The 22,998-nt window shown below is 41.2% G+C and overlaps 3 protein-coding genes across 8 annotated transcripts; 1 reads left to right on the plus strand and 2 right to left on the minus strand.

Annotated features, from left to right (window-relative positions):
* Positions 1-677: 677 nt before the first annotated feature.
* cpt1b (carnitine palmitoyltransferase 1B (muscle)) lies at positions 678-19,938 on the plus strand. 2 transcript variants are annotated; one of them, XM_034588097.1, is made up of 20 exons: positions 678-874; positions 1,934-2,086; positions 2,237-2,376; positions 2,514-2,685; positions 2,892-2,993; positions 3,797-3,934; positions 4,019-4,096; positions 4,349-4,456; positions 4,920-5,004; positions 5,280-5,475; positions 5,560-5,745; positions 5,836-5,941; positions 6,021-6,137; positions 6,214-6,378; positions 6,470-6,604; positions 6,986-7,138; positions 7,231-7,344; positions 7,449-7,541; positions 7,665-7,992; positions 19,928-19,938. In XM_034588097.1, exons 2-19 carry the CDS (start codon positions 1,946-1,948, stop codon positions 7,797-7,799), a joined length of 2,364 nt encoding a protein of 787 aa, XP_034443988.1. In that variant the 5' UTR covers positions 678-874; positions 1,934-1,945; the 3' UTR covers positions 7,800-7,992; positions 19,928-19,938. The 2 variants fall into 2 exon arrangements, with proteins under 2 accessions (XP_034443988.1, XP_034443987.1); XM_034588096.1 differs by lacking the exon at positions 19,928-19,938 and adding an exon at positions 8,025-8,104.
* sephs1 (selenophosphate synthetase 1) lies at positions 8,750-15,263 on the minus strand. Of its 3 annotated transcripts, none has more exons than XM_034588110.1 (10): positions 14,943-15,263; positions 12,953-13,075; positions 12,750-12,846; positions 12,384-12,487; positions 12,160-12,267; positions 11,879-12,033; positions 11,680-11,770; positions 11,471-11,570; positions 10,497-10,709; positions 8,750-10,035 (listed from the first exon to the last, which is right to left on the minus strand). In XM_034588110.1, exons 2-10 carry the CDS (start codon positions 13,046-13,048, stop codon positions 9,821-9,823), a joined length of 1,179 nt encoding a protein of 392 aa, XP_034444001.1. In that variant the 5' UTR covers positions 13,049-13,075; positions 14,943-15,263; the 3' UTR covers positions 8,750-9,820. The 3 variants fall into 3 exon arrangements, with proteins under 3 accessions (XP_034444001.1, XP_034444003.1, XP_034444002.1); XM_034588112.1 differs by lacking the exon at positions 14,943-15,263 and adding an exon at positions 14,389-14,890; XM_034588111.1 differs by lacking the exon at positions 14,943-15,263 and adding an exon at positions 14,093-14,890.
* Positions 15,720-21,420, minus strand: bend7 (BEN domain containing 7). 3 transcript variants are annotated; one of them, XM_034588107.1, is made up of 10 exons: positions 21,040-21,420; positions 19,987-20,064; positions 19,543-19,902; positions 19,150-19,269; positions 18,727-19,079; positions 18,001-18,108; positions 17,716-17,833; positions 17,494-17,607; positions 17,255-17,296; positions 15,720-16,494 (listed from the first exon to the last, which is right to left on the minus strand). In XM_034588107.1, the coding sequence occupies exons 1-10, from the start codon at positions 21,101-21,103 to the stop codon at positions 16,436-16,438; spliced, it is 1,416 nt and encodes a 471-aa protein (XP_034443998.1). In that variant the 5' UTR covers positions 21,104-21,420; the 3' UTR covers positions 15,720-16,435. The 3 variants fall into 3 exon arrangements, with proteins under 3 accessions (XP_034443998.1, XP_034443996.1, XP_034443997.1); XM_034588105.1 differs by having other exon boundaries at positions 19,543-19,905; XM_034588106.1 differs by having other exon boundaries at positions 19,150-19,266; positions 19,543-19,905; positions 21,040-21,418.
* Between the last annotated feature and the right edge of the window lie 1,578 nt (positions 21,421-22,998).

Raw genomic sequence — 22,998 nt, forward strand, 5'->3', positions numbered from 1 at the left:
ACACAATTAAGACAACATATTTTGTTGTCTGTCTTCTCTTGTATTTAATCTGTTTACGTTGTGTATATTTTTTTATATTTCCCTGTTTCTGTCGCTTGCAATACCAATAATTACCAACAAAAAGCATCACCTCTCCTCTCTCATTTAGAACTAATCACTACAGTACATGATCCAGCTACTACATCACCTTGGATATACCCGACACTCGCACTTATGTTGGCAGAACAGGATTCAGGTATTATGCATTTTCAAATGGAATCAGCTGAAGTCTCACATTTCCCTTAGTGATTTTACATCTGTTCCATGATTATTGAAAAGGTTTTCCCTCTTGTGTTGCTTTTATCTATTATGTATTTTATGATTGTGTATTTCACCTGGTCTCAGGTCTCTCTTGAAAAAGAGATTGAAAATGTCAACAAGACTGCCTGAGTATTCAAAGATTAAAGATTTTAAAATCTCATCACATATTTAGGCAACATTTATAAAATTACCATTTTGGAGAAGTGACCAATTGTTTCATGCTGAACATCCCAACACATCACTGTAGCAGAATCAGTTCCACAGCAGAGACCTGGCGGCACGTGAGGTGAGGCTCTGTCTGTGTTTGGTGTCCTGTTACAAAAAGAGGCATGTCGGAGAGAGGGAGAGAGGGAGAGGGGGAGAGGGGGAGAGGGGGGAGGGAGAGCATAGGAAATGAACACTCTGATCTCACCACCTGAGAAAAGCCACTTGAAGGACACTGGAGTCACAGACACAAACACAGACAGAACCAAGCCTCAGTACAGAGGAGTTTCACTGCCTCACAACTACTGACACAAACCAAAGCCACAGCTCGTCGTTGCCTGAGTGGATTCCACTGACTGGTCTCACTAAGGTAAAATATGGGCCTGCTTCTTTTTCTGTTGTTCTTACTTTGATCTGCATGTTGTTGTATTTGCTGCAGACGTTTTCCTGATTGATTGTTTTAGATTAAACTCCATATTGCACTTATATCATGTATATATTTGTGTGTCTTGTACTGCATGCAGCATTTATATAAAACTTAAGATGAAGAGGAAGGTTAATTACACAGTTCTGAAAATTAAATTTTCTAAAATAACATTTCCTGTAGTCATTCTGTATTGATTCTGCCTTTCACCTGCCAGATTATCACAGTAAATGTTATGAGAGCAACGGTTTAGCATTTAACTCTGGGCTGTACTCTGTGTTTATATTTTCATCTGAGGTCTGTGCACATGCTCAGCCGGTACACCACTATATCTGGCCATTGAACTTTGTCCCACTTGGTAACTGCTCAGTCATATGACATGGAAAAAGAAATCCTAGCCCTGCCTCCCTGAACATTACATGGAGATGGTTTTTAGGTAGGATTTCACGTTACATTTACGACAGAACGGCTGCAGCTGTAAATATATGTATTAGTTAATTAATCAAGAAAATGTTTTGATGATCTCCAGTTTTAATAAGTAAAATCAAGTAATAGGTGAAAAAAAGGTGTTTGAAAAATTATCAGTGGCCTCTCTTATCACATTAGGAGCAAACAGTGCAGACAAATACTTCTGCGTTCCTTAAAATAATTTTGCCACTGAGAGTCAGATGTGGCAAAGTCACAAGGTTTCTCTTTATGTAAATGTCAGTTTGGGCTTTTTAAAGGTTAATTAGCAAAAAATTACAGCTTACTCACACTTAATAATAGTTTATGAAGATTATCTAATCTTCAGATATTACAGGATATTGTTGTCATTGAATCTTGGAGGGACCTGCATCCAGAGCTGGGGGGAAAAAATGACTCAATGACATTTAATGCATAGATGACACTGAAACGACTCAAGACTTAAGAGTTTTGATCACAATTTGGAAATATTGATTTATTATTATTATAGATATTTCTCCAGTCAGAAACCGGATAGTTTCCCTTTGCTTTCCATGGTAGTGATACACAGAGATGGCTGAGGCGCATCAGGCGGTGGGCTTCCAGTTCACCGTGCGGCCTGATGGCGTGGACCTTAAACTGAGTCAGGAGGTCATCAAAAACATCTACCTGTCAGGAGTGACGGCATGGAAGAAGAGAGCCATACAATTCAAGGTATAGTCCCATCTTGTCAGAAATTTGGAGTCACTCACGATTGTAGTGTATATTCACAGTGTATAACTTTGCTTTGTGCATTGTCTTCATAGAACATAGGACACAAAGCCTCATCTTGTCCTGACACTAATTCTTGTCTTTCGCTCACAGAATGGTGTGTTGGCCGGAGTCTATCCAGCCAGCCCGTCCAGCTGGCTGATAGTTGTGATCGCAATGATGAGTTCCCTGTACATTCGCGTAGACCCGTCTCTAGGCATGATTGACGCCATTAAGGACAACCTTCCACAAAGGTCAGAAATCCCCCATAGTTCATGAAGGAAGTTATTCAGTGTTCAGTATTCTGCTGGAGCATGTCGGTTTGTTTGGATGGAGCTATGTGCACAAATCAGCTGTTTAAGATCGACAGTGTTGTGCCTTCTCTGAACAGAGACTGTATATCAGTGCAGACCCGGGCGGTGCTGAGTGCCATCCTCTTTGCCACTGGACTGTGGCTGTTCCTCATCTACCTCCTGAGATACACCCTCAAAGCTCTGCTCTCCTACCACGGCTGGATCTTTGAGTCCCATGGAAGAATGAGCACATCTACCAAAGTGTGGCTGGTATGAATGTGTCCCTCTGTCTGTCACACACTGCCTGAATCTTTAATTCCACTGTCTGGTTGTCAGAACAATGCCTCTTTAATCTTTGTGTCCCTCCCTCAGTGCAGAAGATATATGGTTGACTCTGGTAAGAATAGGCTATAAAGTGCAATCTGTTACACTGCATGTGTAATGATGTATGTATGGTGTTGTGTGTTTGTAACCAGAGCCTGGTGAAGATGTTCTCTGGACGCAGACCGCTGCTCTACAGTTTCCAGGCCTCATTACCCAGACTCCCTGTGCCCAGTGTGGATGATACAGTTAACAGGGTGTGTAATTACACAGAGTTTACATGACTGCAAACACACAAGGCCCAAAAGTTTGTTGAATTGCATGGGAGCATGGTAAAGACATTTTAATTATGTGCTGGATTTGGGTATTTGGACGACATGTAGTCTTGTGCACTTAAAACCGATTTTAATTGAGATTCCAGCTCTGATAGAACATACTGGGAAATGTATGGGTAGAAGGCAGCCAGACTGGTAGATGGTTGTCAAGGACTGTGTGAATATGAATGTCTGATTCTACCCACATGTTCAGAAACTGACAAAATATTATAAAATGAAACGTGATATCTAAAAATCTAATTAATACCACATTTCTGCCTCCTTATTTAATAACTTTAAAACATTCATTTTAACCAATGTAACACATGAACTAAACCTTCACATTGAAGACGTGATTATTATTCCACCACTGCGATCAGTCAGGGGCCATATAGGGGCCGCAATTTACACAGAGGGGCCCATTACAGTATATGTCCAACATCCATGCATAATTTTTTATTCAATAAGGTGAACATTTAAGTCATTGCTTGTTTACTGTTGAACAAAGCCACACATGATTGAATATTGTGTGACAACACCATGATGTATGTTGTGGCTTTGTGAAAGTTAGACAGGGTAATACGATGGTAGATTAAAAACAATCTGTCACGTCTCCTCAGCTGCATCTGCCGGTTGTCCTCCAAATCCTTTCAGTGTGTGTGTCCCAGCGGCTCTATTGGATCAGCTGGGTTTGTATATAACAACACTGCCTCGTTCTGACCGCCCACGCCATGTTTTTCCCACAGTACCTCGAGTCAGTTCGTCCCCTTCTGGACAGTGACCAGTACAACCCAATGGAGATTTTGGCCAATGACTTTAAAGATTCCCAAGCAGCCCAGCTCCAAAGATACTTAAAGCTAAAATCCTGGTGGGCAACAAATTATGTGAGTAAAGAGGTGATTTATGATTATGATTGAATTCAGCTCAGTCATAATGTTATATATAATATCCATCTTTATCTGCTCTAGGTGAGTGACTGGTGGGAGGAGTACATCTACCTCAGGGGCAGGAGTCCCATCATGGTGAACAGTAACTTCTATATAATGGTGAGTGTATTAGTAATGCTCTGTTTTACATAATAGTAAAATTATATTCATGCATTCAAAGGTGGATAATGAGTGCATACAGTATAATAGACTTTTTTTTGGAGAAATATTAACCAAATTCCTTAAATTCTCAAAACCTCACCTGTCAACATGCCAGCAACAGTATTTGAAATACATTTTGGGTTTTGATTTATAGTTTTTTTGATTTGTTTTGATGCAATATGTCTTGTTTGTGTGTTCATTTGCGTGAAGGACCTCCTGTACGTGACCCCAACACACCGACAGGCTGCACGCGTGGGGAATGTGGTCCACGCCATGCTGCAGTACAGACGCAAACTGGAACGTGGTGAACATGAACCGGTAATGGTTGTCATGACATCACAGCCGTGTAATGACACTATAACATCACTACATTTTCTCCCTGTATCTTCTCTTTAGCCTTATCATGAATATCAAACCTTTGAAATGAAATAGTGATGTCTGCACAAGTAACAGTTAAAATAAAGGGAGTTTAACTCTCTAAACCTCAAGCGATCAATATGTGTATAAACAAAACAAAAAAACAGACTGTTATCAGATTCCGATTTGAATATATTCCCGATTAGTAAATATCATGATACAATATCAGCTTTTTTCAAACTGTGCCACTTTAAACCAGCAGGAAGAAAACAGCCAAAAACACAAATGCAGAAATCTCTCAAGCAAAATAACAAAAGCTATTCCAACTTTGGTAGAAAATAGTGTTTTCATATGGGCCTTTACATCTATTAATATCCTTTCCTCATTGGTTTTAAACTTGTGTCACTGTCTTTCTTCTGCCCAGCTGAGGGCCTTAGGGACCGTTCCAATGTGTTCCTCTCAGATGGAGAGGATGTTTAACACCACCCGCATCCCTGGCATTGAAACAGGTGAGATAAGGGTACATTTTAGGGGAATTAAGGCTCAATAATGTTGGAATAGTTGTTGCCACGTTTTCCATTAGCAGTTTAAAGATGAATACCTGCTTTGATGCTGAAAAATGATGAGAAGTGTAAGTGTGTGTGTTTCGGTGCTGATCTAACAACTTCACTGTGAGCCCTTAGGATTCATGTGTTCAGACAGAAGACTAGTGTTTCTAATTCTATTTTTAAATCGTTGTTGTTTCTCATCTGACCGTCCTTTCTCGCCGAACTTTTCCCTGCAGATATTGTGCAGCACCTGACCGACCGCAAGCACCTGGTCGTCTACCACAGGGGCCGCTTCTTCCAAGTGTGGCTGTACACTGGAGGGCGCCACCTCTTACCCAGTGAACTTGAGACACAGTTTCAGAGGATCCTCAATGATACAACAGAGCCTGAGCCAGGAGAGCTCAAATTAGCTGCCCTGACTGCAGGAAACAGGTACTCTCTATAAACATATACAGATGACACACACACTGACGTAGACATACTTGGATAAATGTGTCACACTTTCACTTCTTCTAGAGTTCCATGGGCTCGGGCTCGGATTAAATATTTCTGCCAGGGGGTAAACAGAGTATCCCTGGACGCCATAGAGTCAGCTGCCTTCTTCCTGTCACTGGATGACGAGCCGCAGGGTTATGACCCCGCAAAGACCAACTCACTGGACAGTTATGCCAAGTCCCTGCTGCATGGAAAGTGTTACGACAGGTAAGCAGAGAAGGCCTCGGTTCTGACTATTAGCAAAGGTTTGAGTTTATGTGCTTTGTTGCCCTAAAGGTTTTATTTCTTGTGTCACAGGTGGTTCGACAAATCTTTCACCTTGATCTCTTACCCAAATGGAAAAATGGGTATAAATGCTGAACATTCGTGGGCAGATGCACCGATTGTAGGACATATGTGGGAGGTATGACGTGTGCACAGGTATTGCATGATAAAGCATTAAGTTAGCAGTCATCTTCAGCTGTCCCTTTCTGTCTGTGTAGTATGTCCTTGCAACGGACTGCTTCCATCTGGGCTACACAGAGGAGGGACACTGTAAAGGCGACGTGAACAAGAACCTGCCCCATCCCACTCGGCTACAGTGGCGGATTCCAAATGAGGTACAGCAGAGCCTTGCATCGTTTATTACAATTAATACACTTAGTGTCCATCACAAATTCATTTTCTCCTCTTTAGTGTCAAGCAGTCATCCAGACGTCATACCTGTTAGCCAAGCAGATAGCTGACGATGTGGACTTCCATGCTCATCTGTTCAGTGAGTTTGGGAAAGGCCTGATCAAGAAGTGCAGGACCAGCCCTGATGCCTTTATCCAGCTCGCCCTGCAGCTGGCACAGTTCAGGGTACGACTCAAATCCTTCTCTGCAGACGTTACCTCTCACCATCTGTACCATCCACCGCCATCACGTCACACTCTTCCCTCTGCTCTGACAGGATCAGGGAGTGTTCTGTCTGACGTACGAGTCGTCAATGACCCGCATGTTCAGGGACGGTCGGACGGAGACCGTGCGCTCCTGCACCTCTGAGGCGGTTGCATTTGTCAGAGCCATGGAGGACACAGATGCAACAGTAAGCAGAACGCATTAACACACAGAACCACTGGAAAGCAACATAAAAAGCTCCATTACATAAAGTTGGGGTTGGTTTAAATAACGCTGAGCTGCTCATAATGTAATTGTAGTTGTGAGACATTCAAATCCTTTACTGGAGGGAATAGCTACATCTTTTTTGCAAATAATTTGACCTACCTGGTGTCATAATGTGATGTGAGAGGTCACATCGTTCTGCTGAGGACTTGGTCGATGAGACCAGAGATAATGTGTCTGTGTGTGTGTCATTGCCCTGGACTCTGAACTCCCTCATGTTCCAGGGTTATACTGACATTCTTGTGGACAGAATTCAGGTCATTTTCGATCCGATGGTTTGTTTGCTCGTTTATTCTGTGACCAGAACGCCCAGAGATTTGCCCTGTTTCGGAAGGCGGCTGATAAGCACCAAAACATGTACCGTCTGGCCATGACTGGTTCTGGTATCGACCGCCACCTCTTCTGTCTCTACTTCGTGTCCAAATACCTTGGTGTTGACTCGCCATTTCTTAAAAAGGTAAAAGCGCTGATTCACAAGTTTCCTGTTAACCCACATACCACAACCTATCTGTCATTTTCCCACACAACATTCAATGTCTCTGATTCAAGGTGCTTTCAGAGACATGGAAGTTGTCCACCAGTCAGACTCCACAGCAGCAGCTCAATTTGGTTGACATCAACAAGTTCCCTCAATACGTGGGAGCTGGCGGTGGATTTGGACCTGTGAGTTCAAACGTTTTATTTCAGAGATTTGCACAAGTTAAATGTTCATAATGTTTTACCCTGATGTCCTGAGCTGAATAATACCATCTCTACTGTGCCCCCAGGTGGCTGACGATGGTTATGGTGTGTCTTATATCATTGTGGGGGAGAACCTCATCACATTCCATATTTCCTGCAAGTTCTCCAGCCCTGACACAGTAAGAGCACAAACTGAGAGCATTGGTTATTATTGATCAGTTATTTATACTGTATTTTTCGAACCTCAACACTCTCTCTGTTTCTGTCTCACTCTCACTATTCCCTGTCCGTGTGCCATGCAGGACTCAAACCGGTTCGGCCAGAACATTCAGAAGGCCATGCTCGATATCCAGGGACTCTTCAAGCCAGAAAATGATAAGAAGATGGTGGATGTTGGAAAGCATGCACAGATGGAAAATGGTAAAAAGCACATATAACGGACTCTGTGGGACGGATTCACCTGAGAGTCTGTCTTTGACACGCTTCATTCATATGCACGAAGAAAGTTCAGGTTGCACTTAAGATCTTTTTGATTATCCGGTGGGTCATTTTAGAAGGCGGCCATTCCACTCAGTGAGAAAATAGGAACAGTTGGTACACCTGTAATTTATTTTTATTTATATTGTACTTGTCGGAGGAAACGATTTAATCTTTTGTAATAGGAAATGTTGTGGTGGCAAACAATAAACCACCATTGCTGGAGATAAATGAACCTACCACATTTCTCCAGGTAACGCAGGACTGTATGTAAATGTAACATAATAAATCTTTATATAATATTTGTGTGGTCTTTGGCTTTTTAATTTGATTTGTAATTTTTTCTACCTAGACATTGAGATTTAAATACTTAATCATCTGTCAACAATTATGAATTTGCTGCTTTTATATTATTCTTGACTAAAAATAAACACAAAAAAAATGATCATACTAGTAACTTTGCTAATGATTATTTATCATAATTTAAACAGCTGTAATAATAGACCCTTAAACCAACTAGAATGGCACTGAGTGGAGCACATACCTCCACCAAAGCCCAACAGTCCCCTTATGAAACCACATTTACATTCACTAGATCCAGATTTTTATTTGGATCTGCACCAAATTGCAGAAACACATATCAAGATCCATTAATTATTCCCTGAGAAATCAAGGAAAATGTTGAAAAACATAGATCACACAATGTTAAAGTGAAAAAAAATATCCTAGATCCACCCCCTCATCACGAATCCACACCAAAATAAAATAGGTCCTTCCCTGACCTGCACCACATCCTTTCACCAAGTTTCCTGGAAATCAGTCCTGTAGTTTTTGTGTTATGCTGCTAACAAACAAACAAACAACACAAACTATTTGGCGGAGGTAATCAAAGACTGACACAGGAAAGCACTATGTTATAAGAGAAGTTTATTATTAGAGCTGGGGTGGAGGTTATACCTTGTTTATGATATCCACATGAACATTTACAGAGGTTCATCCCAGCAATTAGGATGAACAAAACAAAGTTCTGTTTCAGGTGAGTGCTAAATTAAATGCAACAGATCCTGAACCAAGGCAACAGATTCACAGATTAGAGCACATGTTGTCTGACAAACTCTTTTCCTTTATAACAGTTGCACAATTTTTAATCGGATATCAGGAATGCAGACGGTAGAAGGTTCATCTCCTGAGGGTTTTGCAGATTTTGTCGCAGCTTTGACTTAAAACCAGGACTCATCTAAGACTTGGGGGAGCACCATCTGCCGTTCATGTTAAAAAAATTCTATCTGCAGCTCTATGTAAGTAAGTAGATAATGTCACATTGGATTTTGTTTATTCACATAACTGCCGCTCCCAAACAGCGAGAACAAAACATCGTCTATTTGAATATTTATTAGTTTATGTGGGGACAATACAAAAAGTCAAAGTAATAAAAAACAAACCATTCTGGTCACACTCTTTCAAGGCATCAGTTACAGCAATGAACTAAAACTAGGCTTTTTTAACTGTACAAAGTGAATGGACAAACAAAAACACCAACACATCACCTTGATGTCGCTTGATGAGAGCAATTTTTAAAAAGAGGCAACGGGCTGCAGACTTCCTAAGATTCAAAATGAACCAACATTATCAGATTATCGTCTTCATCACTCTCTTACCAGAAGCTGCCTGCCACTCAAGCACATTTAACGAAACAGAATACAACAGACACAAAAGGCATATGGATTTTAAGTACGCTCTATTTCTTACCAATGTTTCATAATGGGTATAACTTCAGGTTGAGTCCATAGGGTGGTGACATGCTCCCCAGGGCCACTGTGTGGTGCAGTTTTTCCACGTAGATACACGCCAACCCAGTCCTTTCTGTGTACGTACTATTTTGTGTATATATTTCAACACTCTAGGATGGTTTTGAAGTTTATGTGTCTAAAATCACTCAACAGAGCTGTTGGGTTCCGGTCTATGACTCAGCAGAGGAGGATTAAGAGGTTGCACCGGGAGTTGGGTTGACATTCTGCGTGGCGGCCTGTGGTGCCACCTCTATGATCCGAGGTTTGTCAATGATGCGAGCAGTGCGGTTTCCTTTCTCTACAATCCCGATGATCCACGCTTGGTGGCCCTCTCCGTATTTTGGTGATTTGATCTCGGCACAGAAGCGAGCGGCCTGCTCCCGCGGCAAACAGATTAACAGGCCCCCTGTAAAAGAAAGGGAGACTTGTCAGTGAAAAGGGTTTTAAATAATGATTCTGATGGCGTAATGATGCTAAAGATATATACGTGTTCTCATCATCTCTCTGACTATTTAGTCTCTTTAGAGATGTATCCCTTTCTTTCCTTTGGTGTCCCTCAGGGCCCATTTTCTTGAAGTAAACTGGCTTCCCTTCTTTAGGTGCATATAAAATACTGATTCAAATTTCAGATTTCATTCATCGTAACAATCTATAATACACGGACAGACTCAGGGTCTTAGAGTTTCCCTCTGGGAGAAAATTAAAGGCAAACTGTGACTGAAACTTTGGAGTTAAACAGCATTTTATTAATATTTACCCGTGTTATGTTTTTTGTCATCTCCCCCCCAAAAAAACACTTTGTAGATAATAAGAGACAAAAAGTTAAATGATTAAATTAGGAGGAAATAACCATGAATACACACATACCTGATGTTTCAGGGCAGGTGCCATGCATGAGACCAAACATGTTCCCACAGGCCTTGGACACAGCAGCCATCTTGGCGAGCACTGGGAGGTTGTGGATGACAAACGACACTTCACTTCGCTGTTGTCGTGCCAACGTCTGGGCGTGGCCAAGGATGCCAAACCCTGTGATGTCGGTGGCTGCGTGGGCATTGAAGGTGTGCATGAGACCCGCCGCTACATGGGGAGACAGAGAGAAAGAGAGAGAGAGACTTAGAAGGACACCTGGAAAAAGACAGACGGATGGATGGACAGACGGCCAAACAGACAGACAGACAGACAGACAGACAGACAGACAGACAGACAGACAGACAGACAGCTGTGTTTTCCTAGTTGAAGATTATTCAGTAGGGTAAATAAATACAGAATATTCAGTCTGTGTTGACAATCACAAAAGCTAATAGCTTATTGTTGGCGAAAGTTGTTGACTGAACTTTAAAGTTTACTTTATTTTGGACTTCCTCCTTTATTTACCTCAACTGCAGAAGGTAACAGACTTTTTATTTGAAGTAAGGTTGTATTCAAGAGAGGACTTATATATCGAATTATGTGAGTTTGACAAGTGTAATTGGTCATATAAGAATCAGATGCTTTGTGCTGATCTGCTCCCATTTGACTCAATTCTCTGTTCTCTCCTCCACAACACACATGACCCTGGACCCATGTCGGTGGGTACTTTTCCCCCACTGACTCACTACTTCATGTCCTTGTGGAAAGCCCTGTCTTTGCTGGAAGATACTAAGCAACAAAGTGTGCAATTCAGCTGAGCTGCAGCAGAGGCTGCTGCCATTTATGAAATTCTAAGCTTTTTTGCCCAATTGCTGATGTAATTATGCTCAACTTTAAACTGGTTGTTTGATTTAAAAATAATGACAACCAAAAGTTCAAAAACACTGTAATCACTGCAAATCAATATTGAGGATAAATTCATCATTTACCTGTCCTGTTGAGCCGAGCCATGTTCATCATGGCTTCATGATAAGCCAGTTCTACATCTTCCTGAGTTACCACCAGCTTTATTTTGTTCCACTTCTCAGGCTGAGTGATTTGAAAGAAAAAAAAAAAACATACACATGGAATTAGTGTCTATCCTAAACAACAAGAAGTGTCACAACTTAACTATTCATGAGTGAACAGGCAGACTTACGATATCTAACCACTGATGTACTGCAACGGCAACTTGCGTTCCAAGTGGCTTCGTCAACACCAGCACGTCTCCTGGGACTGCGTTGTCTGGCCTAAGAAATGTCCAACAAGGTGTGATTAGTTGCATCACAATACATTTGTACATTATCCTGAAGCAGCTGTGAGTAACTCAAACAGCTCGAGTAAGAAAAGACTCCTACATGATAAATTCGTTGGGCTGGCAGACTGTTGTCGCGACTCCTCCCATCACCACCCAGGGGTTGAGCACCGTTTGTCCTCCTGTTACAGACGTGCCTGCCTCCTCTGACGCATCCTTGAATCCCTGAATGATCAGGGGCATGACTTTGTCTCTCTCCTGTAAAGAGAAAGAAAAGAGTCAGAGCGGCAAAATAAATATATATTTTTTTAAACAATTAACACAGCTGTTGCAGATATTTGCACTCAATTCTAAAGTGACTGCATCGGCTGACGTGACACTTACCTTCTCTGACATTTTGTTGCTGACTCCTAAAAGCATCAACATGTTGTCACACTCTGTCACTCCCATGGCGTACAGGTCACTTAGAACATTGGCACAAGCAATTCGTCCCTACAAGACAGGAAAATTAAAGCTAATTATATTAGTGCCACCATTTTATTTGTCCCATGTATATATAATCAATAAGACCACTTTAGAGCACTCAGTAAGAAGAGAGACTTCCATACCATCATGTACGGGTCATCCACAATGGGGTAGATGTAATCTGTCGTCTGGACCAGAGAAAGGCCTCCATGTCTGAGGGGTATCACACAGGTGTCCATGCCTATGCCTTCACAGAAAAGAAAACAGGGCAGAATTCAACAGCTTGGCTTTAATATAGAATTTAATGATGCCATCAAATTGCTTTTATTTTAGTTTGTCTTTCAATTTCAGAACTAAGGGTCAGGTTGTATTTAATACAGAAATTACATTTTATAGTAACGCACTTCTTTCTACTATTCATACAAGCCTGTATCTTTTTGTTAAACATTACTACTAATAAACATTTAGGGTGTTTATCATCATTATCGCATTATGAAGATCATTATTACCTAATCGGGGCATAACTGCCCCCAGGAACTGTTCATCCTCCTGATAGTGGTTCTCCTGTAGGGTTTCTAGCAGCTTCTGTAACACATCTTGGGGCACCTGTGACCAGAAAATAACCAATTATTAACAACATATTATTTTTTAAATATATATATTCCTTAATCAAGTGGAATTTCATATAAGAGAGATTTTGATGAGAACCAACCTTGCAGCCTGTGCCCTTGAGCTCAGCAAAGCGTGTGAGTCTGAAGTTCTTGTCCAGCTCGTAGCTTTCGGGGTTGAAGGACTCCCGCACAGACATGTCTGTAGAAACTCTGGGTCCTCACCACTAGGACCATGTTAATGACGGGACAGAAAAAAATATACTTGTGATTGAAAACATGGTCTGGATGTCTCGGGTAGAAAGTTTTGTTAAATGCACAGACTTAAAATCAAATAATAAAAACAGCTGATTCATCACACTGCAGTGCCATCTGGGTTTATTCATAAATATTCTCTTTTGTGCCTCATTTCAAGTGAATCACACACAAGCACAAATGATCTGTACAATCTGAAGCTGCAGCCCTGCAATGCATCCTGCCTTTAAGCTACACAAAGAGGGGATTCATTTCAGTTCTGTTCATATTAATATTTTGTTTTATTTGCTTATATCTGCAATTCACAATTGTTTTCATCATCACTTTAGCTACAGATTTTGGCAATTCATTATGCACTGTAAATGTTATAATACAATGGAAATTCCAGATACATCTCAAATGCCCTTGGTGACAGCTTAAAAATGTTGAACGATTTGTCTGACCGAAATCTTGAAATATTCAATTTACAAATCCTCCCAAAGAAGAGGTTGGAAAAAGAGAAAGACTTTAACAAACAGTTTGAAAACAATATAATTCAATAATTAATTTAACCTTTAAGATCTAACAGCTTTTAATGACCAATATATTTATAAACCATCTCTCTAACAAGTGATGAACAATTCTCAGGTGAGGAGTGTATCTCTGGTTTAGTGTGTTGGACTGTGTTAAACTAGTGGCAGGTAAAGAAAACTCAACTATAATGAACTTTTAATAAAGAGCACAATAATGAGTACCTCTGTGCCCTGGCAGTGAAATGATGAGTGCACTCACAGTAGCATAGTTGCACACAAACCCACAAGCACTTACTATGAACATAGGCACTTTATACGTCTTTTAACCGCTGCTTCTTTTCATTGTGTGTCTCGTGTATCTTTTGCATGACCTGCAGGTAAATGTTTATTTGCATGTGGTAAACAGATTCTGACACAAACTGCAAAGCACCGCCTTGGACACTGTTTGAATTCAACAGCTCCCTGCACCACACTCACTCTCCACTGACAACATCCACCATCACAATGAGCTGCAGCGTGTTGATCAACTCATTCTCATGGTTTCACTGAGGAGAACTGAATGAAGCGCAGTAACTTCCCGGCGGGAAACACCTGACAAGAGGAGCCATTCGAACCATTTCCTTGAGGTTTGAACTGCTGCAGGTTGCACATAGTGGGCTCGGTCAGTAAACTGTGGGAGTGTTCAAGACGCCAAACGCTGCCAACTTCATTCAACCCTCTGTTTCTGACAATATTACCGCAAACAACAAGTCACGAGTGTCAATAGAACCCACGTTGCGCTCAGCTGTGACACTTTGAGTCTGACGGGCACATCGGCGTGTCTCATGTTGTTTGTTTAGCTGGAAAATGCCGTTTTCGCTCGGATGCTAGCTCTTGCTAGCAAACGCCGATCCATGCACGGTGTGATGGGCATCTGCAGCTCTGAGCAACAAAAGAGCGGGGAGCGCCCGAGCTGCGGATCTGCGCCTCATCCAAGCAACAACAACAACAACAACAACAACACGCTGCAGCACGAACGCGGCGCCAGCTCGGGAGAAACTGCGCCGGCTCGTTGCACAATGTAAGTTTAGAAAGTTGCCGTAGTGCACCGAGCAAAAATGTCGGCGGCGGAAAAAATTAACCCCTTCCTGCCCGTCGCCATGCGAGGTGGTGCAACATCAGCGTTAAAAGCAATGAAACCGGAGTAAACACGCCACGTGTGTGGAGTCTGTGCTGGTGTGGTGCAGTACACGTGTCTACAGGAGCCCTAAACACGATATTAGGGCCAAAGCGGAGTTATATTCTTTCTACATTTCCCCTTTAATTGCTCGGACCAGTTTATCCTTACCAGCTTCACGTTAGCGGTGGATCCCCGACAGAAGAGCGGGGACGGGACCACAATGCACTGCGGCCAGAAACGGGCGTCTTCAGAGAAAGCCTGACGAGAATTCAGACATATTCGCCCTCAAAGTCAGGACCGGACGGTAAAAAATGAGAACTATCACGAACATCAACCGAGCTTCAGATGAATTAGTTATCGAGTGCTCCTTAACCTTCACGAAAACGATATTTGGTGGCTAATACAAAGAGGAAAGTGACGAGCTCTCAAAGGGTCCTCTGCCTGAGCTGTGGCTGCTTCGACATCCCCTTTAACGAGCTGTGGAGTCTGGCAACAAAATCTCTACAATGGAGTGTACCTTTAATTTACTGTTTTCCCTCCAAATCTATGATCCGAGCGAACACACGACAGCCCTGCCTGGTTCAAATATATAAATGTATTCAGTGATCCATAATCTTACACTTGCACTTTGCACAATCTCTCGCCTGGTGCTCATCGTATTTTTTATATTTAATCTTTGTTTCCTATTTATATATTTTTTATATTTATACTTGCACAAATACACCACAGCAAATCCCTTGTATGTGTAAACCTGCTTGGCAATAAAACTTGATTCTGATTCTTATGAGCATATATTTTAATCACCCCATCGCAACAAATATGTTCACACTGTTTTATTTTATTTTTTTTACTATAAACTCAATTTCCTTATTATTAGTCAAACCTCTGCAGGAAGGAATCAATTATACTTTCAGGTGTTATAAAAACAACAGAAAAACACAGTTGTGAAGAAACAATATTTATTGATGGAAACAACCATTAAATTTAATGTGCACTGCATTTTCATTTGCAAGGGGAAAAATACAGTATTTCCATCACAAGATTGACAACAACAAGTCAAAAGAAACATTATTGTATAGAGTTACGTCTTTTTTTATTTTCAGCTCACATCAAATATTTACTTTTCAATGTAATGTTTGAAATTAAGGCTGACGCTGCACTGCACATTACACCCATTGAAGTACATGTCACTTTAAAGGCATAATCCACAATGGGCAACATCCCATAAAACGTAATTTGTGCAAAATATATGAATGCTGTACTGTTGCAGTACTTTGTCCCATTTCAGGCTTTTGACTCTTAGTAGCCTAAATATCGTATGATATCCAGGCGAGTGGGCTTTTATAGCTGTCGCCCATAATGTAAACAGTAAGTTACTTCTGAACATGACAATAACCTGACATTTCTTCTACCACTGTATCATCTGCTGGTTTAGAATCCCAGATCCAAGTGGTTTACTACATGTCAAATAAAAAGTCTGAAGGACCACAAGTGTGTGTGTGTGTGTGAGAGGGAGGGACTTCCTCTACACTTGGTCCTGTTTTCCCCTCTACATCCAAAACACAGCAGTTAACAACTGCAAAAGAAATATCAGAATAGGATGAATGAATCAAGTTAGAGAAGTAATGATGACAATCAGGAAACCTTCTGCAGCCCTCACATCAACCTGTCATGTTCACCACTGTCCCCTTCACACTTGCAGGTTTGCTGTAGTCATAGCCTGTAAAGGAACACAATATTAAAATTAAATACCAGAACAGCCTCAATGTGTTTGTGTGACAATGTATAGGCAACACATCTGGTGTTTTATTACAGGTCTCATTGCCTTTTTGAAAGGAAAACTGAGAAGGGCTTTTCTGACATGAATAGTGCAATAGAGAGGTAAAAGAAGGGATATGGTGCATGGTGTGAAGATAATTAGCTGACATTTTGAGAAGCTGCGTGAGCATGTCAAATGTCACAGAGACGCGTGACAAAGACATGAGCCAATAAGCAGGCCAGCAACATCAGTTTGCGTGTGTTGTCATGGCAAAGTGGGGAGAGGTAAAGATATTGTGGGCTCAAAGGGGGCCTGATGGAAAGATGGAGTAAGATGAAGTACTAAAGTGAGGGGAAAGGTGGAGACCATAGCTTTTCAGCTCCACAAAAGGGAAGTCGACATGTCTATCTGGTGACTGACTGCAATATAGGTCATAAACCCCACCTCCTCCATGTTACAGGATGGGACATGGACCAAATATAGTTGCTGTCACAAGTTCTAATCTGTGTGTTCATATTTCCACTATGTTTGGTTTTGTTTGAGCTCCATACCCCGATCACAAGATGGTGGCTTTCATATCTGGAATATTTTATTTGTATTTGTGGTGAGGGGGAGAAAGTGGAGATGCATCATCCATCTGTATATATAGATTATTGGTGCAGGTAAGGAAAGATAAATGTATACAAGTAAATAAATGAGTCCCTGTGTGTGTGTCTCATACTTGTAGAAGGTCCATTTAAGACTTCTTCTGCCTCTGCAGCATCTGAGGAGTCAAAGGAACATGACGACTTACCTGACACATTCACAGAACACAGTAAATGTATTACTTAAAGATAACTATTTGCTTTAGTCATGCTCACAAAACCATTTGCGTGATAATATAAGATTAAAACAGTAGAGATATGACGCCAGACAAAATATGAAAATAAAGTATTACAAGAAAAGCATAGCAGGCAGTACCTCTTTTCAGCCTCCTCCTGGCGAGTTTGATCTGATCTTGAAGGATCTGAACCCAGTCCCGAGGCCCGGGCAACTTCTCTATTCGGTGTTCGGTGCAGTATTTCTCTGTAAAGACTGAACACAGTTTACACGACTTTATTAACGTTTCCTTGCTGTGTCATGATTGTTGTACACTGCTACAAAGACAATGCTTAAATCCTTCTGTACTTTTCTCTTGCCTACCTTTAATGGCACCTACAATGTTGTGGTCCAAGCCCTTACGATTGTCATTGAGTCCTCTCTTTCTTTTACCATTTGGCAGGGAGTTGGCCAGGGTAGTATCATCAAAAAAGGCACACACCTAAACATGTAATCGCACGATGGTAAAACATTGCTGAGCCTTTAGTTAACTTAAGTTATTATTAAAGTGAATAAGAAACAATTACAAATGATTGTTAAAAAAATAAATATCCAGTGGTTTTAATTAAAAGACTAAAGAGTTGGATGTGTAATGTTGTAGAAACACACCAGTTTCCGAAACAGCAGGCTCCCAGAGCGTGTGTAGTTGACGAGGATGGAGTCCAGCTGAGCCTTTGAGATAAACACATCGTAATCCTTGGCAAGACGCACCTCAGACTGAAAAGGAATCAAACAATACACAGTATGAGGTGAAAACATATCATGGGAGAGATGATAAATGAACACAGCTCGATTCATTTCTGTTTTTAGAGAGAAAAAGAAAACACACTGTCCAACAGAAACCACTATCATAATAAGAGCCCTAATAAGTCATAATGCTGTATATTCCAAGTCCAAGAGATCACAAAGGTTCTGGAACAAAACCATAAATTTGATAATGGCTTCTGATATATACATTTAAGTTTAATGATTTTAAATGGCTTAAATAAAGTCAAACATGATAAAGAGAGATTTTCTATAACAGAATACACTATTTCCTATTTCTGTATCTTCATACAAACTTGGAAGAACATTAACCATGTGTAATTTTTATGGGGTTTGAGATATATGTTTGAGACTGGGTTGAAAAAAGTAATCAGTATATTTTGTAAGTTTAATAAAGGAAACACATTCATTTAAAACCTTATTGAGAATCACAGATTAACTTCAAATGCATAAGTACTGTTTCAGTGGGAAATAGTGTAATACACTCACTCAAGTATAAATCACAGCTACAAGCTAATCACAGAAACTGCACAGCTTATACACATTCATTTACACTAACATGCAGTTTACCTCTAATGACTGAGGTTCCCTGAACTGGTTCAGGAGAGGACTCTGTGAGTTGTTAAAAGCCACTGGATTGTTCTGAGGTGGCAGCACAGAGACCTCAGAGGAGACTGGATGTCTGTTGGCTGCGGATGAGTCCTGCTGGTTCTCTGATTCCTGCCTCTTTCCAGATTCTGCAGGTGCAGCTATAAGTGGCGAGGCCTCCAGAGGGCTAAGAGCAGCTCTCCTTGTACTAGACACACTCAGCGGTGCCACTTTATAGATCGGCCTCCTCTTGCGCGGCCTACGACGAGGAGCGGGTCCTGGACCGAGACGAGGTTGGCATGGTGATGCTGTCTGTTCCTGCCTTTCCAGCGACGCTACAAAAAGACAGACACACACTACATTCTCTCTCCCACCGTGTGTGAGTATTTGTGTTTAACCACTGACCTTTTTGTGCCTGCATCAGCCTCCTCATGGCACGCAGCTCCTGCAGAATGGCCTGCAAGGTGCCCTTACAGTTACACATGCAGCAGGGGGCCTCTGACGCAGCAGGTGGTACCACATCTGCTGGAAAGTCAGTAGTGTGTGTGGGTTAGTGATTGTTCTCTGAAGTGTGTGTATTTCTTCAGGCACAATGTGCTTTAATGCCATATCTCTGAAGACAGCGTGTACACTGTGTGTATGTGCATCTCTTTTTCTATCCATTTGCCAAGAACACTTCTAAGTGTCTGCTTCACACTCAAATGCACACAACAAAACACTTCAACACCAGAGAGGATCTCTTTTCTGTTTCATTACATTTTTTTTCATCTCCTCTTCACACATGCTCGGGTACTCTACCGTTATCCTCATTCACTTTGATGACATCCTTTGTGTGGTTGAGGATCCTCAGGGCCTTGGAGCGGGTGCTGTACTGGGCACAGCCTGGACCGTTGGGGATGGAAGTAGATATGGTTGAAGTCGTTGCAGGCCCCATGTCCGCTGCAGAGCTCCAGCTGTTGCTCTGGTGGTCGTCTGATACAAGAGGCAAAGATGCAGGCGGATGTAGCCAGGCCCGACAGCCTGCCTCCGGGGGCTCCTTCGCTGAGCTGTCCTGCTCTGCTCCCACACGGTGATAGGCCCTGCTGCTCTTATCACTCAGGAGCCGCATCATTCCTGTGATTTGCCTCTTGATCTCCAGGCCCTCATCCCCCAGCCAAACTACTTTGAGAGAGAAGAGTGTCAGTCAAAATAGTGAGATCCATTATGTTATATCAAAAGATGAATCCTTGCAGTGACACATACCTTCAGGCACAGCAGCAACCTTAGGCTCCACATTGGGATCCGTATAGCTGGGATTCATCACACATGACGGGTCATCATCTGCATTTAAAACAGCAAGGTTTTGTCAAGAAAATGCAATATTCCACTTACAAGGCACGGTTTCGCAACAGCCACTGTTAGACCATCACTCAGGACATTACATACCTCAACGAATCCAACTGCCTCAACCCCTTTTACTCTTGTGTGCAACAATTCAATGTCCTTTGGTGCAATAATTAAGAACTGCATAGCCTTTTTCATATTTTGTGTATTTATTAATAGTTTTGTGCTGCTCTTTAAATCAAATCTATCTATCTATCTATCTATCTATCTATCTATCTATCTATCTATCTATCTATCTATCTATCCATCTATCCATCTATCCATCCATCTATGCATCTATGCATCTTTCCATCTATCCATCTATCTATCTATCTATCTATCTATCTATCTATCTATCTATCTATCTATCTATAACAATAATGAGATAAAAGCTTAAACGTATTTGATTTGATGATTGCAAGAATGGTGCATGTTGGCCTTTTGTTTTGCATGTTTATGATGAGGGTTGTGCAGACTGGCAGGGACTGTGATGTCAACCGAGGCAGACCCCCCCCTCCCATCCCATGCAGAAACCACCACCTGTAGGTGGTATGAAGAAGTGTAGTCAGAGAGGTGGTATGAAGAAGTGTAGTCAGAGAGGTGGCCTGCAGCTCACAGCTTCAGCAGAAAGTGAAAAATCAAAGGCTGCATGTTGCATGCCCAGAATGCATGCGCAACATGTTTTCATATGTTGCACTGTTCGTCTCCTTAATTAAATCTTATTGTCAGGAGCTATGATGAGTCGGATATTGTTTTAAGTGTAAGATGTGAATCGTTCGCTGCTTGTTTAAAATCGATGCAGGCTGTGGGCATTGTCGTGGCCGTGGCTTTTGTTTACAGTGTCGCCTCTGCATGGCACACGGCGCCAGACAAACACCCAGACACAGACGCGCGTCTCCGCACGGTCCTGCATCCATTCATCCAGCAGCCTACCTTCATCCGTGACCAGTTTGAAGCTCCGAGACTTCCTTCTCCTCTTCCTCTCCCCAAACTCCATCTTCAGAAGGATTTGTTCAGTGAAGTAGCGCAGTGGGGGGAAAAATCAGGGAGCAGGATTCAGATACAGTGAGCAGGACACAGTCAGTGTCCGTCTGCCTTATTGATCACTTCTATTCCTCCTCAGGCTGAGCTACACAGACGCTGTCATCCGCACATTTACACCGTGCTGTGTGGTTCCATTCATCTGATAACCGCTGCTGAGTAAGATCTGCTCCCGTCTCCGGCGTGATGCTGGTTCCTCCCTTGCGCCATGTAAATAAATTAATGACTTTAATATTAAAAAATCGTCACATATCCCTTTGCGCCACCTGATGGTAACATTGTCGTATGAAAGGTCGAGTCAGACACTGTGGAGTCCAGACATGTGAACCCAGCAGCAACGAGACCCAACACACTCACACAAACTTTTCTTTTATATAGATTCTCTATTTATTATCATGAATGCTGTTATTAGTGTCTTTTTGTCAGAATAAAAAGGGAAATGACTAAAGGATCTCATGTTTACAGATTTAATGTCTGACTGAAGTGAGAAGTACACTGGATATAATACTAATACTAATACTACTAATACTAATACTAATACTAATACCAATACTACTACTACTACTACTACTACTACTACTACTAATAATAATAATAATAATAATAATAATAATGGAATAAACCTCCCAACAGTAAAAACTATAACAATAGATAAGGAACAATGGGGAATAAAAGGACTAAAGCCCAGAACAATAAAATAAAAAAAGATGATGAATCAGATATTGTGAATTAATAAAAAGGCTCTTTTAAAAAGATATGATGAGTTGGTTGTCCAGCATTTTCTTGTTCCATTTGTTAGAATAAAAAAAAGTCCTCTCATAGCAGGCAGGAGTCAGATGGAATCAATCCATCTTCTTATCAAAGGGCAAAACTGTTCTCTCTCCAGTCATGACCTCACCTCAGGCAACTGCATAGAGTAGAAAACAGGAAGTAGTACAGGTCCCAGTGAGAAACAAGTGCTGACCAGTGAACTAACTGGTGTCACTTTTCCTTAAATTTTCTTAATTCTGAAAAAGATAATTTCCAAGCGGTCCGTGCATGAAGTATAATTCATCTGCAGTTGTTCACAGCCTATATTAAAAAATGTCACTTTAGGGGGGCATAATCTAAATTCATTATCTTTCGTGTTAAGATGCAAATGATTGTTAATGGTTTTTTTTGCAACAAAAAAAAAAAATCCCCATTTTCTACCACTGTGATCACCTGTTAGATAAAACCTGTCTGCTTTCAGATGGAGCTCTGAATTGGGTTAGGTTGGTTTGGCTACACAAATGGTGTAACACAAAAGTGAAACGTGAAAAATCTGGGCTCTCAAATAAATAGTATGTCACACACACACACACACACACACACACACACACACACACACACACACACACACACACACACACACACACAGTTCAATCTGAGCAGATTCAGGTCCTCAGCATAGAGGGCACCTACATTCAATGAGCCCCCGTTATCAGTGTGTTTAAATAATGTAATCACATGTAAATAGTTGTTGTAAATGTAAATAAGAAAATGGGTTGTTTGCTGAAAACCCAACACAGAAATATTCAACTTAAAAAAAACACAATTTTGTGAGTTAATCATAACATGTGGTGTATTAATTAGAAAGTTAAATTAGTTAATATTTGTATTAAATATTTTTTCCACTTCACTTATAATCAAAATAATAACAGCATGTTTGATGTTATCCTTAAAGAGGAGTGCTTGGTTTTAATATTATGAGCTCTAATGTAATTTCTGTGAAGTCTCTAATAAAATAAGATAACACGTAGTAACATTTTATTTATTATTTGTTAATGTATGTGTTTATTTTTATTTTGAAACATAATGAATAAAACGGAA

The sequence above is a fragment of the Hippoglossus hippoglossus genome, chromosome 6, assembly GCF_009819705.1.
Source record: "Hippoglossus hippoglossus isolate fHipHip1 chromosome 6, fHipHip1.pri, whole genome shotgun sequence".
Taxonomy (NCBI): Eukaryota; Metazoa; Chordata; class Actinopteri; order Pleuronectiformes; family Pleuronectidae; genus Hippoglossus; species Hippoglossus hippoglossus.

What these genes read in the sequence shown, in the direction of transcription:
- sephs1 (XM_034588110.1), bottom strand. Translation starts at nt 13,048, where the DNA reads ATGTCTGTGCGGGAGTCCTTCAACCCCGAAAGCTACGAGCTGGACAAG. An exon ending in TCAAGGGCACAGGCTGCAAG is followed by an intron (nt 12,847 to 12,952) that starts GTTGGTTCTCAT and finishes TTCTGGTCACAG; the next exon opens with GTGCCCCAAGATGTGTTACA. An exon ending in GGCAGTTATGCCCCGATTAG is followed by an intron (nt 12,488 to 12,749) that starts GTAATAATGATC and finishes TTTTCTGTGAAG; the next exon opens with GCATAGGCATGGACACCTGT.
- cpt1b (XM_034588097.1), top strand. Translation starts at nt 1,946, where the DNA reads ATGGCTGAGGCGCATCAGGCGGTGGGCTTCCAGTTCACCGTGCGGCCT. An exon ending in CATCTACCAAAGTGTGGCTG is followed by an intron (nt 2,686 to 2,891) that starts GTATGAATGTGT and finishes GTTTGTAACCAG; the next exon opens with AGCCTGGTGAAGATGTTCTC. An exon ending in CTGGCGGTGGATTTGGACCT is followed by an intron (nt 7,345 to 7,448) that starts GTGAGTTCAAAC and finishes CTGTGCCCCCAG; the next exon opens with GTGGCTGACGATGGTTATGG.
- bend7 (XM_034588105.1), bottom strand. Translation starts at nt 21,103, where the DNA reads ATGGAGTTTGGGGAGAGGAAGAGGAGAAGGAAGTCTCGGAGCTTCAAA. An exon ending in GGGAACCTCAGTCATTAGAG is followed by an intron (nt 18,109 to 18,726) that starts GTAAACTGCATG and finishes ATTCCTTTTCAG; the next exon opens with TCTGAGGTGCGTCTTGCCAA. An exon ending in CTTAAATGGACCTTCTACAA is followed by an intron (nt 16,495 to 17,254) that starts GTATGAGACACA and finishes GTTCCTTTACAG; the next exon opens with GCTATGACTACAGCAAACCT.